Here is a 20,908-nt window from a genome sequence, read left to right as displayed (position 1 = left end):
TGGCTCATTACTGGATTTTGTAACCACATATATTTTCCTTATGAAATGAATAAATAATTCAAGAGAATATGTAAGGTGTGTGTGTGTGTGTATGTATGTGTGTTTGCACGCGCGTGCGTGTGCGTGTATAAATAACTTGAAGGGGTATAAAATCATCCTATGAACCCTTAAATAAGTGAATGAATATTTAAAAAAAACAGACATTAATTTCTCAATTGCCTGAATTGAAACATGAAATTAGAAGTAGAGAGCAGAGAGTACATTGTGAATATATTTATTGTATGCATGTACATAGCTTACCTATGTATAGTGGGGAACATAATAGTTAAACAAGCGAAAATGTTTGCAGATCTGTAGCATGGTTTATAAGAAGCCACAGTTTCAATTCCACCTCAGCACAGACAGGTAATATTTAAACAGAAAAGCAAAGCAAATATCTTATAGTATGAGCCAAAGCTTTTCGTTCGAAGCATGTGCAGTGTGGCATTCTTTTACTTAGTCCTCAAGTTTACATATACAAGCATCACCACCACCTTCTTCGTGACAAGTTTTAGACTCCAAGGCCTGTTACAGTCTTACATAAAATTCCCAAGCCAGCGTTTTGCAGTTCAACCCACATCTTCGGCCTCCTGATGTGTAGTTATGAATAGTTTTTGGGATTCTACTTGAGCTTATTCTTGCAAGATAATGTTTCCAGTTTATTTGACACTGATATACTCCAGAACTGACTTGGTTTTGAGTTCTTGCAAAACATCAGTGTTCCTTTTTAGATCCCTTTTAGTATAATGACTCACACTTCTAGGAATGAACTGCATTTCACAAGCTGTTACTCTGCTCTCAAAAGATTTCTTCAATGTCCATCCTTCATTGTCATAGCTTAATTAAGTCGTGCTAAGGAGTTGGCCAAGCATATTCTAGTATGCTTTTATATGAAGGATGGCTTCATAATTTCTGTTATTAATAATAATGCCTATAGTTCTGGTGTATGTTAATTTTTGCTGGGATGTCCATTTCTTCAATAGCAAGATTGATTTTAGTCAAAGGAACAAAAATGGTTTCTTCTCTATAGTATATTATTATTGAGACAAATTTTACTTTGTATTGGTTCTTTTCTACAAAATGTCATAATTTTTGTCCTATTTGTCGATATTTCCATGTTATATTTTGCCCTTACTGTATGTAATTTATAAATGGATCTTTGCAGATCATTTTTCAAAGTTCTAAAAGGGCTACATCAGTGGTAAAGAGGATTGAAGCCAGTTTCAGATATCTATTGATTGGTATGTACACATGTTGAGTTTGCTTCCAATCTTTTATTATTCTGTTCATGTAGATAATAAATAGGACTGGTGATAGTCCACAACTCTGTCTCGCTCAATATTGATCCCCTCCCCGCCCGCGTGCGTGCGTGCAGTTTATGTATTGTAAACAATATATACTTAATCTTCAGAATTTAACAATAAAGCCATTACCCTTCTTCCTTCCCAAAATTTAACACCTCTGTTGAAGATTCCTTAAAATTTAAAATTTGATATCTGAGGAGGTGTTTCATATCCATCTTCTATTCATCTGGACGCAAAGAAATTTATTGAAGACGATAATAATGATAACAATAATAATAATGACAATAATAATGTCTATTTCAACCACTACGTATTACAATTACAGAAAAGATTAAAAAAATTCTGTTATGTACGTATTCATGTTTCTGTAAGCGTATGGTTAAAACAATTCAAACAAACATCATTACAGCAACTTTTTCTGTATAATTTTGCTCTCAGAGCTTGTTCATTCATGTAAGCGCAAGTTTTTGCTCAAAATATAACACTTCTCATTTTACTTCAAGTTTTCCTGTTTAATTCTCTAACACAGTGAGCAATGTAAGGAGTTGCGAAGTTATGTGGAAAAAACCTGTAACTCTAATATAAATGTTCTTTATAAAACACCTTCAAATGAAGTTAAATTATGTATAGGCTACTGATGATAAAATATCCACTTAGAAGTTACATAAACTGATATCAAGAAGGAATAAAGAAATTAAAATCACAGGATCTGACATGTTTACAGGAATAGAGAAAAAAATTAGCAAGTCATACGAGAAAAGAAAGAGTTAGACAAACCCATAACAATGGTTCAAAGGCAAAAGATCGTTAAATGTGCAACCTGCTCAGCAATGAATCAATAAATGTAAATTTTAAGGATGACAGATAAAATTACCCCCCCGCCCCTTCATGGATATTAAATTATTATCTGAAATTTCAGTGGATTTTCGTACAGTCTTGTTTAGTGTTTTGTAATCACAGTCTAAGGTAAGTCTTTAACGCGTAAATTCCCGGAGGAGGAGGAGGAGGAGGAGGAGGAGGAGGAGGAGGAGGAGGAGGAGGAGGAGGAGGAGAAAAAGAAGAAGGAAGAGCGTCATAGAATTAGAATTCCAGCTCAAGTAACTTTTCCTAATTATCTTAGACTTTCTTCAAATGTCAATAATAGTATTGACCTGGTGACTCTTATTGTCTTGCAAGAAGTTATTGAAAACCTGCAATTAATGAAGTACTTGCAGGTAACCAATTTTGAAATATCAGTTGTAGAAATTGAGACAATTTAAGTTTAACCCCATATACGTAATTTCACCAATGAGCAATATAATGATTAAAGTAAATAAAATTTGTTGCTGTTGCTACCTTTATCAAAGGTATTTGTATTTAAATATCAATCACTATTTAATAATTCTGATAACTGAGTTCAAAAACATTTTTACACAATTTCAAAAAATGATCGGAAACTAAATTTTAAATACTGCAACAAAAGTTCATATGAAATATTAATAACAAAGAGTTTTTTTTAATATGAAACTACTACTATGAATATTTATGAACTGTAAATTTGTATAGTTAGCAAAGAAATGATTAAACATCGTGAATTTTGTAAGTAATGCTTAGTTCCCATTGAAATGTACGAAGCTGGCTTAGCTCTATACATAATATGAACATAGTACTAACATCGCAAATCCAACATATTACCCCTATGCCTCGGTGTAGCTCTCGTGTGTTTAAGTTTAATTCTTGGCATGCAATTACAAATTTTTATCTCCCTCCCATGATCGTCCTCTGTTGTATAGTGGTTACCATGCTTGCCACTGGATCTGAAGTTCGTGTGGATTCCTCACTTCCCTCAGGAGGTAAGTGAAGCGCAGATACTCTTAGATTTATGGTATGTAAGAGAACCTGTTCCCGAATGAAAGGATTTAAGGCAAAAATATATTGGTAATTTCTCGTCCACTTCACAATTTCACTCTAGAGGTAGGAGAATGAGCCCATATGCATGGTCTATTATTATTATTATTATTATTATTATTATTATATTATTATTATTATTACTATTATTTCAATGCAGCTGGTACTTGATTCACATCATTGGACGTGAGAAACTCATTCAGTTATACAAAACAGAAAATGGCTGTAAACTTAAAGAACTATTTTTGGTTCTAAACTAAACAGAGAACAAATAAACCACAATGAGAATAAAAATTAGAGAGGAGAGTCAATCTTAGAGGTTTTGCAAATAAAAAATGCAGGAAATATTCTTAAGAGTCCATTTTTCTGTGGATAAAAGTTTGAAAAATAATTTGTACACATATTAATGATTGTAGAGCAATGAAGAAAAGAGTGAAATGTGTGTATCGACAAAGTGACTATACTTGTAAAAATAATATCCCTTGCAACAGTTCTAAAAGACCTCACTTAAGTTTAATCAAACTGAAAGTAGACTGATGGGGGGGGGGAAAAAAAAAGCAAATTATATGCATTACAGTATTATAAAAATTAATTATACATAAATAGAATTTTAAAATCCAGCAGTACTAATAAAATGTGATGAATTACTTTTCATTCTTACTAAACATTTTTTAATTGAAGACTTACCTTACAGACAAAAGATGCAAAGATGTGAAATTATTCATTTGAGAAGCATGCATACACATGCCTACACACATATACAAACATAAATTGCAACTATGTTGGACAGATTATAGATTTTTGGACGGACAGTTTAATTTTTATATTATGTGTCCAAGTGTAACTTACAGATGGCATACGATTTTGATGCATAAATGGTCTGAGTTTACATCTTATTACCTCCAACCTCCGAAAAATGTTTTCTCAAATATAAATTACAAAATATCTACAGTACATAAAATATTACTACTATTTCTATTACCGATAATACTGATTCTTCATTTTCCTTTATATTACGATATGTTAATAATGTATATTAATTCTATTTAAAAGAAGGAATAATGAACAATTTTGAGGGACTTTTTTTTTTTTCCGTTTTTGTTACTTTTCTTTTAATTTTAACTACTACACAACCTTGAATTACTGTTTACAAGAGTTTCCTTAATTCATTTGTACTTCCTGAGCAAGATTAATTCAGTCTCTACCATCACATACCAACGCCCTCAAATCCATTTTTATATTATCCTCCCCTCCACATCTCGGTCTCCCCAAAGGTCTTTTTCCCTCCTACCTCCCAACTAACAGTCTATATGCATTTCTCGCCCATATGTGCTACATGCCCTGTCCCATTTCAAACATCTGGATTTAATATTCCTAATTATGTCAGATGAAGAATACAATGTGTGCAGTTCTACATTGTGTAACTTTCGCCATTCTCCTGTAACTTCATCCCTCTTAGCCCCAAATGTTTTCCTAAGAACCTTTTTCTCGAACACCCTTAGCCTCTATTCCTCTCTAAAAGTGAGAGTCCAAGTTTCACAACCATACTGGTAATATAACAAACTTTCAAGTTTTTTGAGAGCAGACTAAGACAAAGCTTCTCAACCGAATAATAACAGGCAGGCATTTCTCATATTTATTCTGTGTTTAATTTCCTTCCGAGTGTCATTTATATTTGTTACTGTTGCTCCAAGATATTTGAACTTGTCCACACCTGTGGAGTAACAGTCAGCGCGTCTGGCCGCGAAACCAGGTGGCCCGGGTTCGAATCCCGGTTGGGGCAAGTTATCTGGTTGAGGTTTTTTCCGGGGTTTTCCCTCAACCCAATACGAGCAAATGCTGGGTAACTTTCGATGTTGGACCCCGGACTCATTTCACCGGCATTATCACCTTCATATCATTCAGACGCTAAATAACCTAGATGTTGATACAGCGTCGTAAAATAACCCAATAAAATAAAAAAAAAATATTTGAACTTTTCCACCTTTTCAAAGGATAAATTTCCAATTGTTATATTTTCATTTCGTACTATATTCTGGTCACGAGACATAATCATATAGTTTGTCTTTTCGAGATTTACTTTCAAACCTATCTCTTTACTTGCTTCAAGTGAAATTCCTGTGTTTTCCCTAATCGCTTGTGGATTTTCTCCTAACATATTTATGTCATCCACACAGACAAGCAGCTGATGTAACCTGTTCAATTCCAAATCCTCTCTATTATCCTGGACTGCCCTAATGGCATATTCTAGAGCAAAGTTAAAAAGTAAAGGTGATAATGCATCTTCTTGCTTTAGTCTGCAGTGAATTGGAAAAGCATCAGATAGAAATTGGCCTATACAAACTCTGCTGTAAGTTTCACCAAGACACATTTTAATTAATCAAATCAGTTTCTTCGGAATACCAAATTCAATAAGAATATTATATAAAACTTCTTTCTTAACCGAGTCATATGCATTTTTTAAATCTATGGATAACTGATGTACTGTACCCTTATACTTTCATTTTTACTCCAATATCTGTTGAATACAAAAAATCTGATCAATAGTCGATCTATTACACCTAAAACCACACTGATGATCCCTAATAATTTCACCTACATATGGAATCAATCTTCTCAAAAGAATATTGGACAAAATTTTGTACGACATCAACAAAAGTGATATTCCTCGAAAGTTACTACAATTAATCTTTTCCCCCTTCTTAAAGATAGGTACAATAATTTATTATAGACTCCTTCCATTGTTCTGGTAAAATTTCCTCCCTGTACAACCTTAAACTCACAAAATATTATTTAAAACAAAAATACGCTATTTTTGATGAAGATTTTAGCTTTAAGGCGAAATTATAAATAAGAGAAAAGTATTGTAGAAATTTTCGACTCACTTTTCTAAACTTCCAGACATACATAACATTGAACAGTATCGTTTCTAAACACTACTGTAATATTTACTATTGAAATGCGAGTCTAAAAAATATTTGTAACAGTTATTGTAATAATTGTAGAGTAATACATTTATTTACATGAAACATTTTGTCTGTACATTCATTGAAGTATAAGGAATATTTAGTACTGAGAAAGAAAAAAAAATGCATATTATTTTATAAAACAGTTTAAATTTTCTGAGATGTATAAAATAAGCTCAAAAGTAGCTCAAATGCCCATGAGGGTTGTAACTCTCACATGCTTGACCTGAGTCATGTATTAAGACGAAAAATTGATCGCAAGGGAAAGGAAGCAACATTGAAAGATAGGAAGATTATAACCTGAGCAATAGGAGAGAAAGCCGAACCTAATTTAGAGTAATTATCATTGTGTGCAATTTTTTCAAAAGGACTTCGAATAATCTTATGTTGTTTTTTGAGCAAAAATTATTACATTTCATGTTCATTCTTACCATACAACTTGCCTCGCGGGCATTGAGTATGGACATACAGCACGCCATATATCCTTCTTTTATTATTACAGATGCATTATTATTATTATTATTATTATTATTATTATTATTATTATTATTATTATACCAATACGGTATTAGCTTAAAACATCCAAATTACTCACCTATTAAAAATTTAACTGACATTTTGTTCATTACGAAACTACAATTTTTAAACCACAACTTCACAATCAGAAGTGGGAGGAATAACTTTCATAACATCAAGAATATTTTATGCAATCAATAATGTAACAATTATTGTTGACAAAAAAAAAAAGTTTGGTATTAGGCAAATATAGCTATCACATGGAATGAAACATTCAACTAACAACAATGAACAAATCGTGTAAAAATATGTACAACCAGGACATCAGGTTACATAATGACAATCCATTACAGGGCAGGTGAGTTACAAAGGGATATGTACTGTTGTCACGCCAGGAGAAGTCACCTGAAGTACTTAGACGGGGCGGAGGGGAAACAGTCGCGCATGCGCACCGCGCTGTTCCTGCAATATTCCTGTTTCACAAACATCTACACGTGTCTATGAGTCTTTGCGACTTTGTGAAAATAATAGTGGGGTTTTTATTGTAGTGTTTTATTAGTTTCAACAAGACAATTGTTTTCAGTATACCGCAAATCTTTGTATTGCTTTAGTTATCCTTTGCTTTTCGTGTTAATAGTGTTGATAATAATATAGTTAATAGAATTTATGTTATTGTATACTGTTATTTAGGTTTTTTGTTTATTGTAAATATGTCGACAAAGAGGAAACAAGGACTGACAATCTATAGCAAAGAAAGGAATATTATTAGAAGTGCAAAATAATTCTGTGATGAAGAAAAAGAACAACAGTGCCTTTGCATTCCTCTTACGAAACCTACAGGAAAGGTAGAAAAGTATTCTAATCTATCCACAAGAACAATACAGCGTATAAGGAATGAAATGAAAGACTGTACAGAAGAAAGTGCGTTGTCGAAACCTGAGGGAGAAAAAAAAAACGGAAACGTCCAGACTACCGAAACGCAAATGTAGACGACTTGGACGGGAGATTGACAAAAAAGATATAATTGAGAATTTTTATTTTAAAAAGAAAGAGGGCCACCAGCATAGCACAGGAAGCAGCGCGTTTGCCTGCTGATCTGCAGTTGCGCTCGGGAGTAAGTTCGATTCCCGCTTGCGCTGACTACCTGGTTGGGTTTTTTCCGAGGTTTTCCCAAGCAGAAGGCGAATGTCAGATAATCTATGGCGAATCCTTGGTTTCATTTCGGCAAATACCATCTCGCCATCATCAATTCAATCGACACTGAAGAAGCTAGTAGTTATTACAGTGTCGTTAAATAACAAGTAAAAAAAAAAAATAGTACCAAGCTGCAACAAACTTCTACCCTTTTACAAGAGAAAATTGATTTGAAATGAAAGACAACATTAAGACGAATACTGAAGAAAAAGGATTTCCAGTGGAAGAAGTGTGCAGCAAAAAAAAAAAATTGAGGAAAACACTGTAAATTAGAATACGTGATGATATCTACAGCAAATAAGAAAGCTTAGGAAAGTGGAAAAACCGATTTTGTATCTGAACGAGATGCAGATAAATAGGCCTACCAATTTAACGTTTCCCAAGTGCTGGCACGATAAAAATTTTACAGGAGTTTTGACTACCATAAATGTGTCCAGAACACTCACTGCTGTCCATCAGGATGGGGGCGGTGGGGCTAATTGCGTTGTTGAGAGATTCGAATTAATATACACGGCTGGAACATAAACAGACGATTATCATGGACAGATCATATTCCAGTAATTTTGAAAAATGTGATAATGATAGTCATAGCAACAACACTGAAGATGCGGAATCTTTTATGTCCGACTCCGTTCCCTTGTAGCCAAGTAAGTGGACTGAAGTTTTCAGGTCAGAGTGTAGAGTAAAGTTCCCCCGTCCCGCCTATCTGCTCCCAGCGCCAACTCGTAGCGCGAAGACAGTAAACTAACTTCTGATTGCAAGGGTCACAGAACTGACACTAAAAACATGAACACATCCTATGCGTGGAATATACTTACTAGGTTCCACTGTACTGCAAGGTGCTTGAAAGTAGGGATAAAACCAGTTTTACTCAACATTGTTGGATATGAGTCAAACTAACCACCCATTAATCTTAGTCAGAATAGATATCAAAAACAACAAATTCAGTATATATACCATGCTAAACAAAATTTAATATACGGTATGTTCATAGTATCAGAATGAATATATGAGTGAATGTCATTTTCATGATGTTAGGATGAGTTTTGAAAGTCATGCTGAAGCATTTCAGACTATCGAAGCAATGAATGAAAAGCATAAAATTAAAATAAGAAGTTACAAATAGCTATTTTATATAAAGTTATGACATTAAGCAAGAAGTATAAAAATCATAAAAATCATATTATATCCACAACAGTAAATTGTCTATCATGTTTATATTTGCAGCCATTAATACTAAAACCTGAGAAACACTTGTTCATAAGGCTCAATAATAAGTACTTCCATCACATGCACAAGCCTACCATATATTCATCTGACTGAATAAATATATGCCAAAATCACCAAAAGTAATGCAAGCCTTATTCTAAAATAATTGTGTATCTAAATTAACATCATTCAAAAGCAAATTATACAGCAATTTCTTCCTGCCACAAAAGCAGTATAGAAGCATACTAATAGTTTTCTTTGAAACTTAACAGTATAACAACCTAAACATGGAATGTATCTCCAAATCAGTATGTGAGACATTACTAGTTTCCTATTTGCGAGTTATATTTTACATATGAATGTTCAAATTTTCTTTATTGATATATTAAGAAATATTAGTCCATTGATACACACAAAGAACAATGTTAATTTTTGTCTCCGTGCCCTCCCCTGGTCACATTTGGTTGTATTATTTGATATCTTTCATTCACAAAAGTTTGATAAGCATTTTAAAGAGTACAATAAATACTCCGCAGAATACTTAAGTACAAAAAATCTGAACCTGGTATACATTGAATGTGAGTCATATATGTTGCACTAGGTGCAAGTTACAAAAAATTCGTAATCTTTCAAATAAAATTAGCAATGTTTATCATATTTTATTCTAACAGCTCAATTTCAGAAGTGTATTGAGCTTCTTGGCATAAATCCAGACTTCATTTCTATTACAAAATTACAGCAGTATTTTAAGCTAGAAAGTAAGTATCTTATTAGGCATGTTCCATGTATTCATGTATGCTTCTCTAAAAGTCCATTTTTAACAATATCTTTGACTAAAATTCTGAATCAAGACATCAAAAAATTTATCAATACCTTTTCAATACCCACTTTAAAATTCGTATATTAAGGTACTACATAGAATCAAAATATATTCAAAATGTTGAAATGTTTCATTTAACAAAGCAATGAATTTTTAAAATCAGTCATACATATTAGATCAACCAAATAATTGCAAAAGAATTATTTTTTCTTCTTGCAGAGTAACAATTATGCCTTAATTGAAACTAAATCTAAATAATTAATTTGAATTTGTTCACTTAGTGCCACAACCGAAGAATGCAATACAGTATTGTTTGCAGCTTAAATCCTTACCTCTTGCTTTTTCACTATAATGTGATTTCCTGCCTAACAGAAGCTGCACCAGTGCGTGAATTATAAAGAGAGCCAGTGAGGCTGTTCCATATATTCGGAATGTTTTAGCTCCTCCAAACTTATCATACAGTATGCCTCCAAGAAGACTTCCCAGTGACACACCTGAAAAAGTAATGACCATTATGTTATTCTGTTTGTTCTATAATGAGGAGGCAATAATATAAAAATATTCATCATCAAATACGTTATTTGTTACTAATTGATAATTGCAATTTACACAGTTATAATTCTTTCCTTTATTTACATTTACAATATTTGAAAGTAAGAGTTTTGTGGTATGACAACTGGTAAGCTATGTAGTACTAAATGATACAAAAATGTTGACATTAGCAGGACTTACATTAATGAAGACAGAACGAATGTAAAATAAAATTTTGTTGAGGTACAAAGTTAAATAATTTAGCTTACAGAAGATAATCAAAACTATCACTGTTCTACAATACTCACCAACACCTTCAAAAACTGCTCCTACTGTTCCTTGAACAGTAGCCTCTGTTCCAGGCGGAGCCACTATACTGGCATATGATGCCATTGTTGCATAAAATAATCCAAATGTGAATCCCTGGAACAGTTCTACTGGCAGGCACCACCAGGGATCCTTGAGCACTGAGTAGATTATAAAGCGCAAACCAAATGCAAATAGGATCAATGACATAGTATGAACATGGCCTATTTTACGAAGTATGCGACCTGGAAAAATAATATATCTTATTATTACAAGTTCTTTTCGAAAGAAGCCAAATAAACTCTCCAACAGCTATGCCCTAAGAATGTAAAATTTTCAAACTTCATGTCATACTTCATTTCCTCAAAGCTACGTCAGAAAAACTGAAGACAATTATATGCCAAAGTATTACAACATATAAGTATGAAGAGAGTTTTAAAGGAACACTAACCTGACAGAAAAAGGAACGGAAGTTCCCCACCAAAACACTGTACTCCCATTACAAGACCTTCAATAGTTTTCATCCAATGCACCATGTCACAGCCTTCTGCAGTTGCCATATCTTCTAAGTGCCTGCAAACAAAAGCACTTCAGACTTACAATGTCTTCCTTCACGAGGAATTAAGTTATGTAAATATATTAAATGCCCATATATATGGTTAGGTAATTATAAGTAAATAGCAACAGGACGTAATTGGCACAACTCAATCTCACACTTAAATAGATAGAATTTGCGAAGTAACTGTATTTCTTGTACTGGCTGCAGCTGAATGTTCCAGTTGATAAATTCTGCAATATATAAAACGAAGTAGAAAATTTTGAAAATCGTTACTTGCTTACCTTAGAACTGTCAACAGCTTATTATATTCATATTAGAGAGTACAGCTTTACATGCAGATTATGCTATTGTGTACTTTACTGTTCAATATATTCTGTTAATACACTGCAACTTGTAAAAAAAAACACTGCACTGCTATCATGCATTATTATGAAGAGTAATTTGGTCTTAGAAAAAGGAAAGGTAGAAAAGACGAAGGAAGAAGGAAAGAAAGGAAGAAAGAAAAAGTAAGAAAAATTACTGCAGAAGAAAAACTGAAAGAAAGGAATGGTACAAAAAAGGAAAAAATAAAAATAAAAAAATGAAGAAAAAAATTAATGAATGGTAAAGTGGAAAAAAAAGAGGTGAAAGAAATAAAAAATGAAGAAAAAAATTAATGAACGGTAAAGTGGAAAAAAAGAGGTGAAAGAAACAAACAATGAAAGAAGTAGAATTATTTTGTGTTATCCGGCAAATTTCATATACGAGGTCAGACTTGGAATAAATAATAAATTATTCTGAGATTAAAGAAATATTGCCTACTAGAAACTTCTCAGCCTCATATATGTGTGCGACTTATTATTTTTATTGTGAGTTTCTATCCACGGTGAACACTGGATATTTAGTATTATTTAGGCAGTGAAAGGGCAGCACAACTACTGAATTTGACGTACATGCTTATGAAATCGATAGGTTCTGAGCAGACTAATTTATTGTGCATGTGTAACTTGCCAATCTCCTTGTAAGTTGTCATCCACAGTGAAACACTACCTCTGGGTAATGAAAGTGTCATTTATACTGTGAAAGGTACAATATAGTCTCTGCTGAACTAAATGATCTATGTCTCTAAGCACTAGTGACATCTAAGGACACTCTTAAAGAATTATGGCACATAACGATAAGTTAAGAGCACTGTCATTGGAAAAAAAAAAAGTTTCTGAGCTAAAAAATTCATCATGTATGTGTACAAGACTGGTGAGAAGTTTTCAGCACACATATAGCCACAGAAGAATAAAGTTAGACCTACATATTTTGGCATAAACAAGATTTACATTTTGATGTTATGATTTAACTGAAATGCAGAATATAAAAAGTGTTATCGTATTTGAAAGATATGAAATTAAATTTTACTGTAAAATTTTACCAGAAAAGGAAATTCCATTGTAGGCCCGTACACAGTCCAACAGCAATGCACCATAACATGAACACAACAATTCGAACCTCAGTCAGCAACTTTCCCACATCTCTGACTATACTTGTGGAAAGCTTTGTCTGGCTGTGCTGCACAAAAGAACAAACAGAAGTTCGCCATGAGAATCAGTTATTCTTAATGTGAGAATAAAAAACTAAAATCCCTAATGTGACACAAAATAAAACTTCCATCTTAAAGAATTGTAAATTAATCATGATTCCACAGGACAGATGTTCAATATCATCAACAATATTCTTAAAGTTAATGACTCTTAGACACATTTCATAGATTAAGATGGTTTTACAATCATTGTATCACTGTTAGATTAATGTACACTACGATGCCATGAATAATTGTATTCCATTGGCTAATAAAATATCTATCTATCCCGAGATTTTGAATCAGCACTTCCTCATTATACAATAAGCATATGCAAGATCACTGTGTAAGACAATATTCCTAAACAAATTCAAGGGACATTCATACCCCTATGGTAAATATCTACTTTGACAGTAATCAAATTTGATTCCACTATTTGTAGCTAGAAACACTAACATCTGAGCTAAAGCATAGAACTGAGTAAAGACTTTTAAGTACATACAATATTTTTACCTCACAGGTTTGAAGAAATAGGTTTCACCATTATTTAGAACTCTGAAGAATTACACACATTAGTTTCATATTATGTTACACAAGACATTTCACATAGTAAACAGTGATTATGCAATGAATAAAATTTCCCTCAAAATACATACCGGAATTAAATGTTAGCAGTATTTAACATTCAAATTAATACTAGTGACAGATGCTGACTATGCATCTGATCAATGTTGATATCCACAAAATGTTATGGTATATTATTGTGATTCAACCATGTTTTCAGTAAATTACCAGGATTAAAGTTGTCATAAACAATTTCGTGTACCATACTGTTTACGATTTATTTCAAATTAAAGACTTTTTTCATTAATCCCAATACGTTCATATACTGGTAACATATATAAACAAAGTTAAAAGATTATTCTTCAAAAAGTATTAAACAATTAGTACCTATTATAATGTTTATATGCATCATCACCAACATTTGGACACCAATTCTATGGTTCCAAGGCAAAATGTGATGTCATTTCTTGTAGTTTTCACGAGCAAGCATTTAAAGTTTTAACGATTGTATAAAATGATAGTAATCATGTTTAATAACAATGGGTTAGAGAGAAAAATAATAGAGATATAAATAAGATACCATCAGAATGCACAATTACCGCAAAATATCATTTTCGCCAAAAACTGACATATCACCTTTTGCCTCGGAACCACAGAATTGTCAGAGAACATAATATATAAACATGTATTTAGTTTTTTTTTCTGCATTCTGTCACACATCTCAAAATTTAATTTCATTGCCCTGAGTCAGGTGTAGTGTACTTTAAAAACTATTAATCTTTCGCTGTCATATGATAGTTTTTGTCTAGACATAATTTAATAGAATTGTTTAGTTCTATTATGTAAATACAACCTCGTAACACCATTTATATAAATAGATATTTCCGTTTCCCTAATTCATCTATATTATCAAAATTTGAAACATTTTATTTTGGTATTTTATTGTATTACCTACATGTTTAATGATTCTCTATTACTATTTTAGATCTTACACTGTATTGAAACAGAATATGACTTTTTTCAATTCTAGATAACATGATTTTTGTAGCTCCTTTGAATAATGCGTACAGTACAGCTCTGATTATCATTATTAACTGATTCCACATAACTTCAATGGTTACTGAAACAATGATACTCAAAACAATAAACTCATGTTACAATGACAATATGTTCCAAAAATACAACCTAGCCACATATAAACATCTTTCTTTTAGGTTGTAACTTTAATAAAATTATGTGCTGCATAAATACCACCCCTTAATACTGTAAGATTGATTTAATTTAATAAAAAATTATTAAATCCATTACAGTTCTTATAGAAAAGTTTCATATGTGCCGTAAAATGCAAATAAGCGCGAAATCATATGTTCTAATGGGCTGCCATCTTGTATGTTTACATATTGTTCCACTGAAATTAACAGCTAATACTCTCTTCAGTGACTACATAAGAAAAACAATGAAGAATGGCACAATTACATACTGAAACATAACCCACCTAACCAAACAAAAAATTTAAATTAAAGTGACTGCAAACAATAAAATGTGCAGTAGACATGATTGAAAACAGTCACATATATTAATACATGTATAGCCACTCCACTTGTAACAGATGCACGTGTGTTGTAATGTTACATATACACAGGACCTCAAAGAAAGTCTGTCGTAAGCTGAAGAGGGTTCATCAATGTCTCGAAAAAAATTTAAGTCCGTGAAGTAAATGGTGACTGAGTTTTATTTCAGTTGACAGCTTGGGTCCTGAAGAGCTTGAATCATTTTGTATCTTGAAATACCTATCAAGACTTCAATGTTTCATAATATCCTTCTTTGCACATGCACAAAAGTGGATGCTCAAGATTATGTGAACATTAGACATGCAAGAGGAATAAACAAGTATGTGTTCTGTGAAAACTATGATTAGTAGAATTTTATTTTGATGTTAAAATAATTTTATCTGCATTAAACAGCAAATGATGGTTGGCAGAAATGAGAACAGTCAAAGATGGTAACTGAAGCTCCACTATATACCAATTTCTGTACATTGTACCCCGAACTGGAAATATTCAGTTAATAAATTTAAATATCAGAATAAAATTATTTCCATTACAACAATTTTAAACTGTTTCAAGTCAATGTACAAAACAATCCTAATATTGTTCCCAAAATAATCTTCACTGTTCTTATTTCAGGGTGAACTTTGTATTGAGGCATTTATTATCAGACAATGTTAAGATTTACTTTATCTTTCATAATGCCACTAAGTTTGTGTATATTGTGTAAAAATTAGGTTAACTGTACCTCCGTGGTAAGAATGTGTAAAGTGGAGTGCTTCAATGAGGTACAATGATGCAATTGAAGATTTGCAGTCTGTTCCGTGATATGTGGATACCTAAGGGGCAAGAAGGTCACAAAGTGACTTTTTGGTATGAAAAGTTGTGTAGTGTATGATTTGTAAGACATTAAAAATATTATTAACAGAATAAGATGGGACAAAAAACTAATTTTAGAAGAACCCAAGGATATAGTAAACCTACCATTTAGTTCGTAAAAACTATTCACACAGAAAAGTACTGAACTGAGCAAAAATATCAGATTTTGATATTTTGTTATTAAAATATTTCTGAGTAATACCGTAGCAGCTTACTGATTCACTTCCTTTGCTATCACTCCATTTCTCCACTTCCTATCACCTTTAAAGAAATAAATGGGTAATGTCCTATTGCAACTGAAATGTGTTGAAGAACTGCATAATCAACAGCAAATACAACAATTAGTTGTCCATGAGAGATAGACACCAAGTTGAAGTTCGAACTTATATTAACTATGTAATATTAGAAACAGAACCTTTTTTTGATACTGGAGTTTAACATATAAGGTAATATATATTATTTTAATGTACCGAAGTACATATGATATTTCCATGCAAATATTCTGCGTCATCATACGATGAAAGAGTAATGGAACGGAGAAAAATTCTCTCCGGCGCCGGGATTTGAACCCAGGTTTTCAGCTCTACATGCTGATGCTTTATCCACTAAGCCACACCGGATACCCACCCCGGTGCCGGAAAGAATCATCTCAGTTTAAGTTCCAACTCTTGGGTTCCCTCTAGTGGCCGCCCTCTGCACTACATCATAGATGTCTATGAACGCAGGACTGAAGTCCACACATGTGCTGAGGTGCACTCGTTATGAGTGACTAGTTGGCTGGGATATATCTGTGGTGTTCGGGTAAAGGGGTATAAGTCATTTTTTTGTCCAGCTGGAATTTTGTTCCTCAGATGAACACACAAGTTAAATTATACAAGTGGGTGTGCAAAAATCAAAGAATACTAGCAGTTGATGTGTTTTATTTGTGTAGAAAATTATTTGTAATAAAGGATCCAAGTTTAATTTTCATTTATCTCCGAACTCATTTTTATGACTTATCTCCCTTTACCCAAACACCACAGATATGATATGCGTAAATCACTTCGTGATTTAAGGCAGCGCTTATTCCGTCGGATCCCGGCCAACTAGTCACTCATAACGAGTGCACCTCAGCACATGTGTGGACTTCAGTCCTACGTTCATAGATATCTATGACGTAGTGCAGAGGGTGGCCACTAGAGGGAACCCAAGAGTTGAAACTTAAACTGAGATGATTCTGTCTGGCGCCGGGGTGGGTATCCGGTGTGGCTTAGTGAATAAAGCATCAGCATGTAGAGCTGAAAACCCGGATTCAAATTCCAGCGCCAGAGAGAATTTTTCTCCGTTCCATTACTCTTTCATCATATAAGGTAATGTTACAACGAAATCAGTAGACTTTAAACGATTTTTGTAATGAACTGAAGGTAACAAAATACATTCAAATAAAAAATAAATAAATAAAATGAATAAATACAAAATTTCTTTATGTCTCGTAAAATAAAATCTATACCGAATACTCTATGGATCTCAAATTTTGAACACACCAATCAGAACATTCATGAGGTAATTATAATATGAAAGGTGTTCTATGAAACAAAATATTCTCGAATTATACAACAAATAACATAATCTTAACATCAATTTCTTATAAGACATTTACCGGTATGACTTAATGTTACACATAACATCTAAAAGATTAATGTGATTCTGAATTCTATGTACCTGAACCGAATCTCAAGGTGTATAATAAAGGTCATGTGTTCTTTATTTTGAAAGTCTAAGATTTCATTTCAGCATCTGAATACCTTATAAAAAATAATAATGGAAAGTAAATGCACACATTATTATGCATATATATAGTTTTGTATCTTCTATGTGTGTAAAACAGATATTTAAAATGCAAGTATTCATATATTTTCTTCTGTAAGCTTGAGAATGTACCACTAAATCATATTTATCAATTTATCACACTTCTAACTCAGCATTGGTGTCTGGCCAAGTAATCACACCAAATTGGAAATTTAATTTCACCATTCTGTGTAAAAAGAATCTACCAACGGCTGGAGATCACATACTGATCTATGAAGCTCCATCTAAGGTTACGAACATTATCCAACTCTACAACCCAGTAGATGAAAGAAAGCTTCATTTCCACATAGGTGAACATTAAACACCATACTAACCAACATTCATCTATAACAAGACAGGAATTTCTGAAACATTTGGGGGACACAGGAGAAGAGAGTGAGTCATTTACTGACCTTTATCTTAGAAGACACGAAAACATCAAGTAACAGCATGACCAGCATCATATAAAAGACTATAGTGTAGTCCTCTTGAGACTTTCCTTTGCTCATTTCATCTACAAGAACTCCTGCTATTACAGCAAATATTCCCCACCCTACAGCACCCCAAAGTCGTTGATGACCATAACGGGAAGGCTGGTCTCCTGGAAGAAAAATGATAGATGAGAATATACTTTAAATATTTTCGTTTACCTGTGAAATAAAGAATGTATTTCTTTATCACACCAAAGTGACACTACATCATACTTCAGTACTCACTTATTATATCTGTTTACTCAAAGAAGACAAGTACAGTCTACAAACAAAGTAGGCCTATGTGGTAATTGGAGAGCAATCAAAATACAGTGAAACTTCTAAATTGTGGACATCTCCCAGGAATTAAATATCCGATAATGAAGAGTGTACGCTATTGGTAAAATAACATAAAATGTACACCACACTGTTCACGACAATATTTGTTTCACAAACATCTACTATAGGTGTCTTTGAGAGTATTTGCGACTTCGTGGCTGGTCTACACTACACCCACGATCTGTTGGGATGTCACAAGGGAACTGGAGCTTCCCGGAGAAAATCCGTGTTACCTGAACCACGGGCCTGCCCAACACAAGTTATAGATTGGGGGTACACTGGGGATCGAACCCAGGTTCACAGGATTATAAGTCCAGCACTCTAGCCGCAAGATCACTGTGGCGGCTGGATGCTATAGTATTGTAAAACTGGATAAATTTATGTACATTACATGTGGCAAAATAACAACTTAGATGATTATACAATACCAAGCTTTAAAGGTAACATGTTAAAGATTATTTATATTCTATACTCATATAGTTCAAATATAATTCAATAAAAATACCTTGGTTTATTATTTACACCTATCTTTCATCATCAATACATATTTTCTATACGTTTTTTGATACTGGCTTTGGAATTAAATTGTTTACAGACTATTCACTTTTTAAATATTAGTAACTTAAATGTACACTTACCCAACATTTCGAAACAGATAGCATCACCTATGCTGACTACAACAGCCATGCTAATCCAGCTGAGGACCATAAGAAGAAAGAAAAGCCAAAACTGGTAGAAATCTGCCACATTAGAATCTGTCACAGAAGGCTTCCTAAGTACCTGTACATAACATTAACAATAAAATGCAAAATCAATTAATGCACAGAGAATGTATTAAAAGAAAACAATGATGATAATGATGGAGAATTGTTAACATGTCACAGGGAAATTGGAGTGCCCGGAGAAATCCCCTGTGTTGTCTGGCAGGGGCGAATGCTAGTCACGAAAGTTAGGCTTGCTCTTTTATTCATAGGGGAAATGGAAGGATATAATAATTCATAATTAATAAAAATAATCAGACCCACATAAATAATTTATTTTATAATTATGAAATTATTATGAGTCATGAATCATATTCGCTTATCAGATGTAGAAGTTCGATATAATATAACAAACATGGCCAACAAAACAGTTTATTTAGTTTTTTCGACCCTGCCAACCAATGCATATTGTTGTATTGAGCTGCACTGAACGAGCGCACATATTCTCTATAATGTCTGTCTTCTCTTGAATAGTTCTTTGGGAAAATGGATTTAATAATAAGGTTTCAATAACACACAATTCCGAACTCATTGCAATACTTCAAATTAAAGTTTAAGAATTAATAATACATGCAGCAGCTAACACATGCATTCCGCTCATACAATTACATTGCACTCTCAAATCACAGCACATTCCCGCTGTCAATACTGGTCTGTGTAACGTTAAATAGTCATTGGTGTAGCTCTCGGACCAGAGCTTCAAACAACACATAACAGAAGCATGTGCTCCTAGGATGGACTAAGGAGGAAGGCACTTGCGTGTGCATCATATTCTCGCTGTTTCTATGTCTTTCCTGTAGTTCTGGGAAACGAGCAAGCATCGCGATACTTGTGGTGTGCAACCTGTGAATGGTATTACGCCTATACAATATTCCAAAAATCAAAATAAATTTTAATGTACGTAATCCCATTTTGAGAAATACACATTCTACGAAAATATTGGGCTTGCACAGCAAGCATAGCATGTCCTGAGAAATCGCCCCTGTTCTCTGGCCAACACAAATTATAAATATAGAGTGGAGCGAGATTTGAACCTGGACCCCCTGACTTATAAGTCCAGCTTCCTAGCACTGAGCCACTGTGACGGACTTTTTAATATACGTATCTTTTTTATTTCCATAATCTCGAGCTATCTAAGTTAAACTTGTGAAAACATCTTAGCTGTTTCTCCCTGATAACAAAATTATTAAAATGGACTTAGATGAAACGGCATACAGGAACTGTTCGAAAAATATAACATTTCCGACTTATTCGATTTTACTAGGATACAGAGCATGGAAAGACAAGTTGGGGACTGTACTTACGGTAACTTATTTTACACAAAAAGTGGACTTAATCGGTTTTATTAGTAATAGGACGCAGTAACATGCTCAATTCTTCCTCTGTGTCAATGCTGTACTTTGTACTCTAGTCTGCATTCACTTAAAAATAGTCCCTGTTTTATCAGTTCAAAAACTGAAAACCAGTATACAGGCTATGGATTATGTGGGTTGTAGGGCATATGCCCACAACAGCAAGTTTTGATAAATGATTTCATCTTTGTAGCTGCCATATGAGAAATAACAATGGCAACAGTTAGTGGGAAATAAAAACTCACGAAAGGATGTCTTTCGTTGGCAAGTATCGAAGGAAAGGATACAG

General features: G+C 33.3%; 1 protein-coding gene across 5 annotated transcripts in view; it reads right to left on the bottom strand.

The window, feature by feature from the left end:
* Window positions 1-20,908, bottom strand: part of LOC138706433 (major facilitator superfamily domain-containing protein 6-like) — a 37,080-nt gene that overhangs the window by 616 nt on the left and 15,556 nt on the right. For 4 of the 5 annotated variants that reach the window (XM_069835736.1, XM_069835735.1, XM_069835738.1 and 1 more), the window contains 7 exons: window positions 19,145-19,286; window positions 18,111-18,298; window positions 12,734-12,870; window positions 11,224-11,345; window positions 10,775-11,017; window positions 10,268-10,429; window positions 8,725-8,748 (listed from right to left, as the gene is read on the bottom strand). In XM_069835736.1, coding sequence (XP_069691837.1) covers window positions 8,725-8,748; window positions 10,268-10,429; window positions 10,775-11,017; window positions 11,224-11,345; window positions 12,734-12,870; window positions 18,111-18,298; window positions 19,145-19,286 — 1,018 coding nt within the window. The remainder of the gene's footprint in view (window positions 1-8,724; window positions 8,749-10,267; window positions 10,430-10,774; window positions 11,018-11,223; window positions 11,346-12,733; window positions 12,871-18,110; window positions 18,299-19,144; window positions 19,287-20,908) is intronic. The other variant, XM_069835739.1, reaches the window with a different exon arrangement.

This window comes from Periplaneta americana, chromosome 9 (assembly GCF_040183065.1).
Source record: "Periplaneta americana isolate PAMFEO1 chromosome 9, P.americana_PAMFEO1_priV1, whole genome shotgun sequence".
In the NCBI taxonomy this organism is placed as follows: Eukaryota; Metazoa; Arthropoda; class Insecta; order Blattodea; family Blattidae; genus Periplaneta; species Periplaneta americana.
Note: the sequence above shows the minus strand (reverse complement) of the source record. Positions and strands in the feature narration are given on the sequence as shown.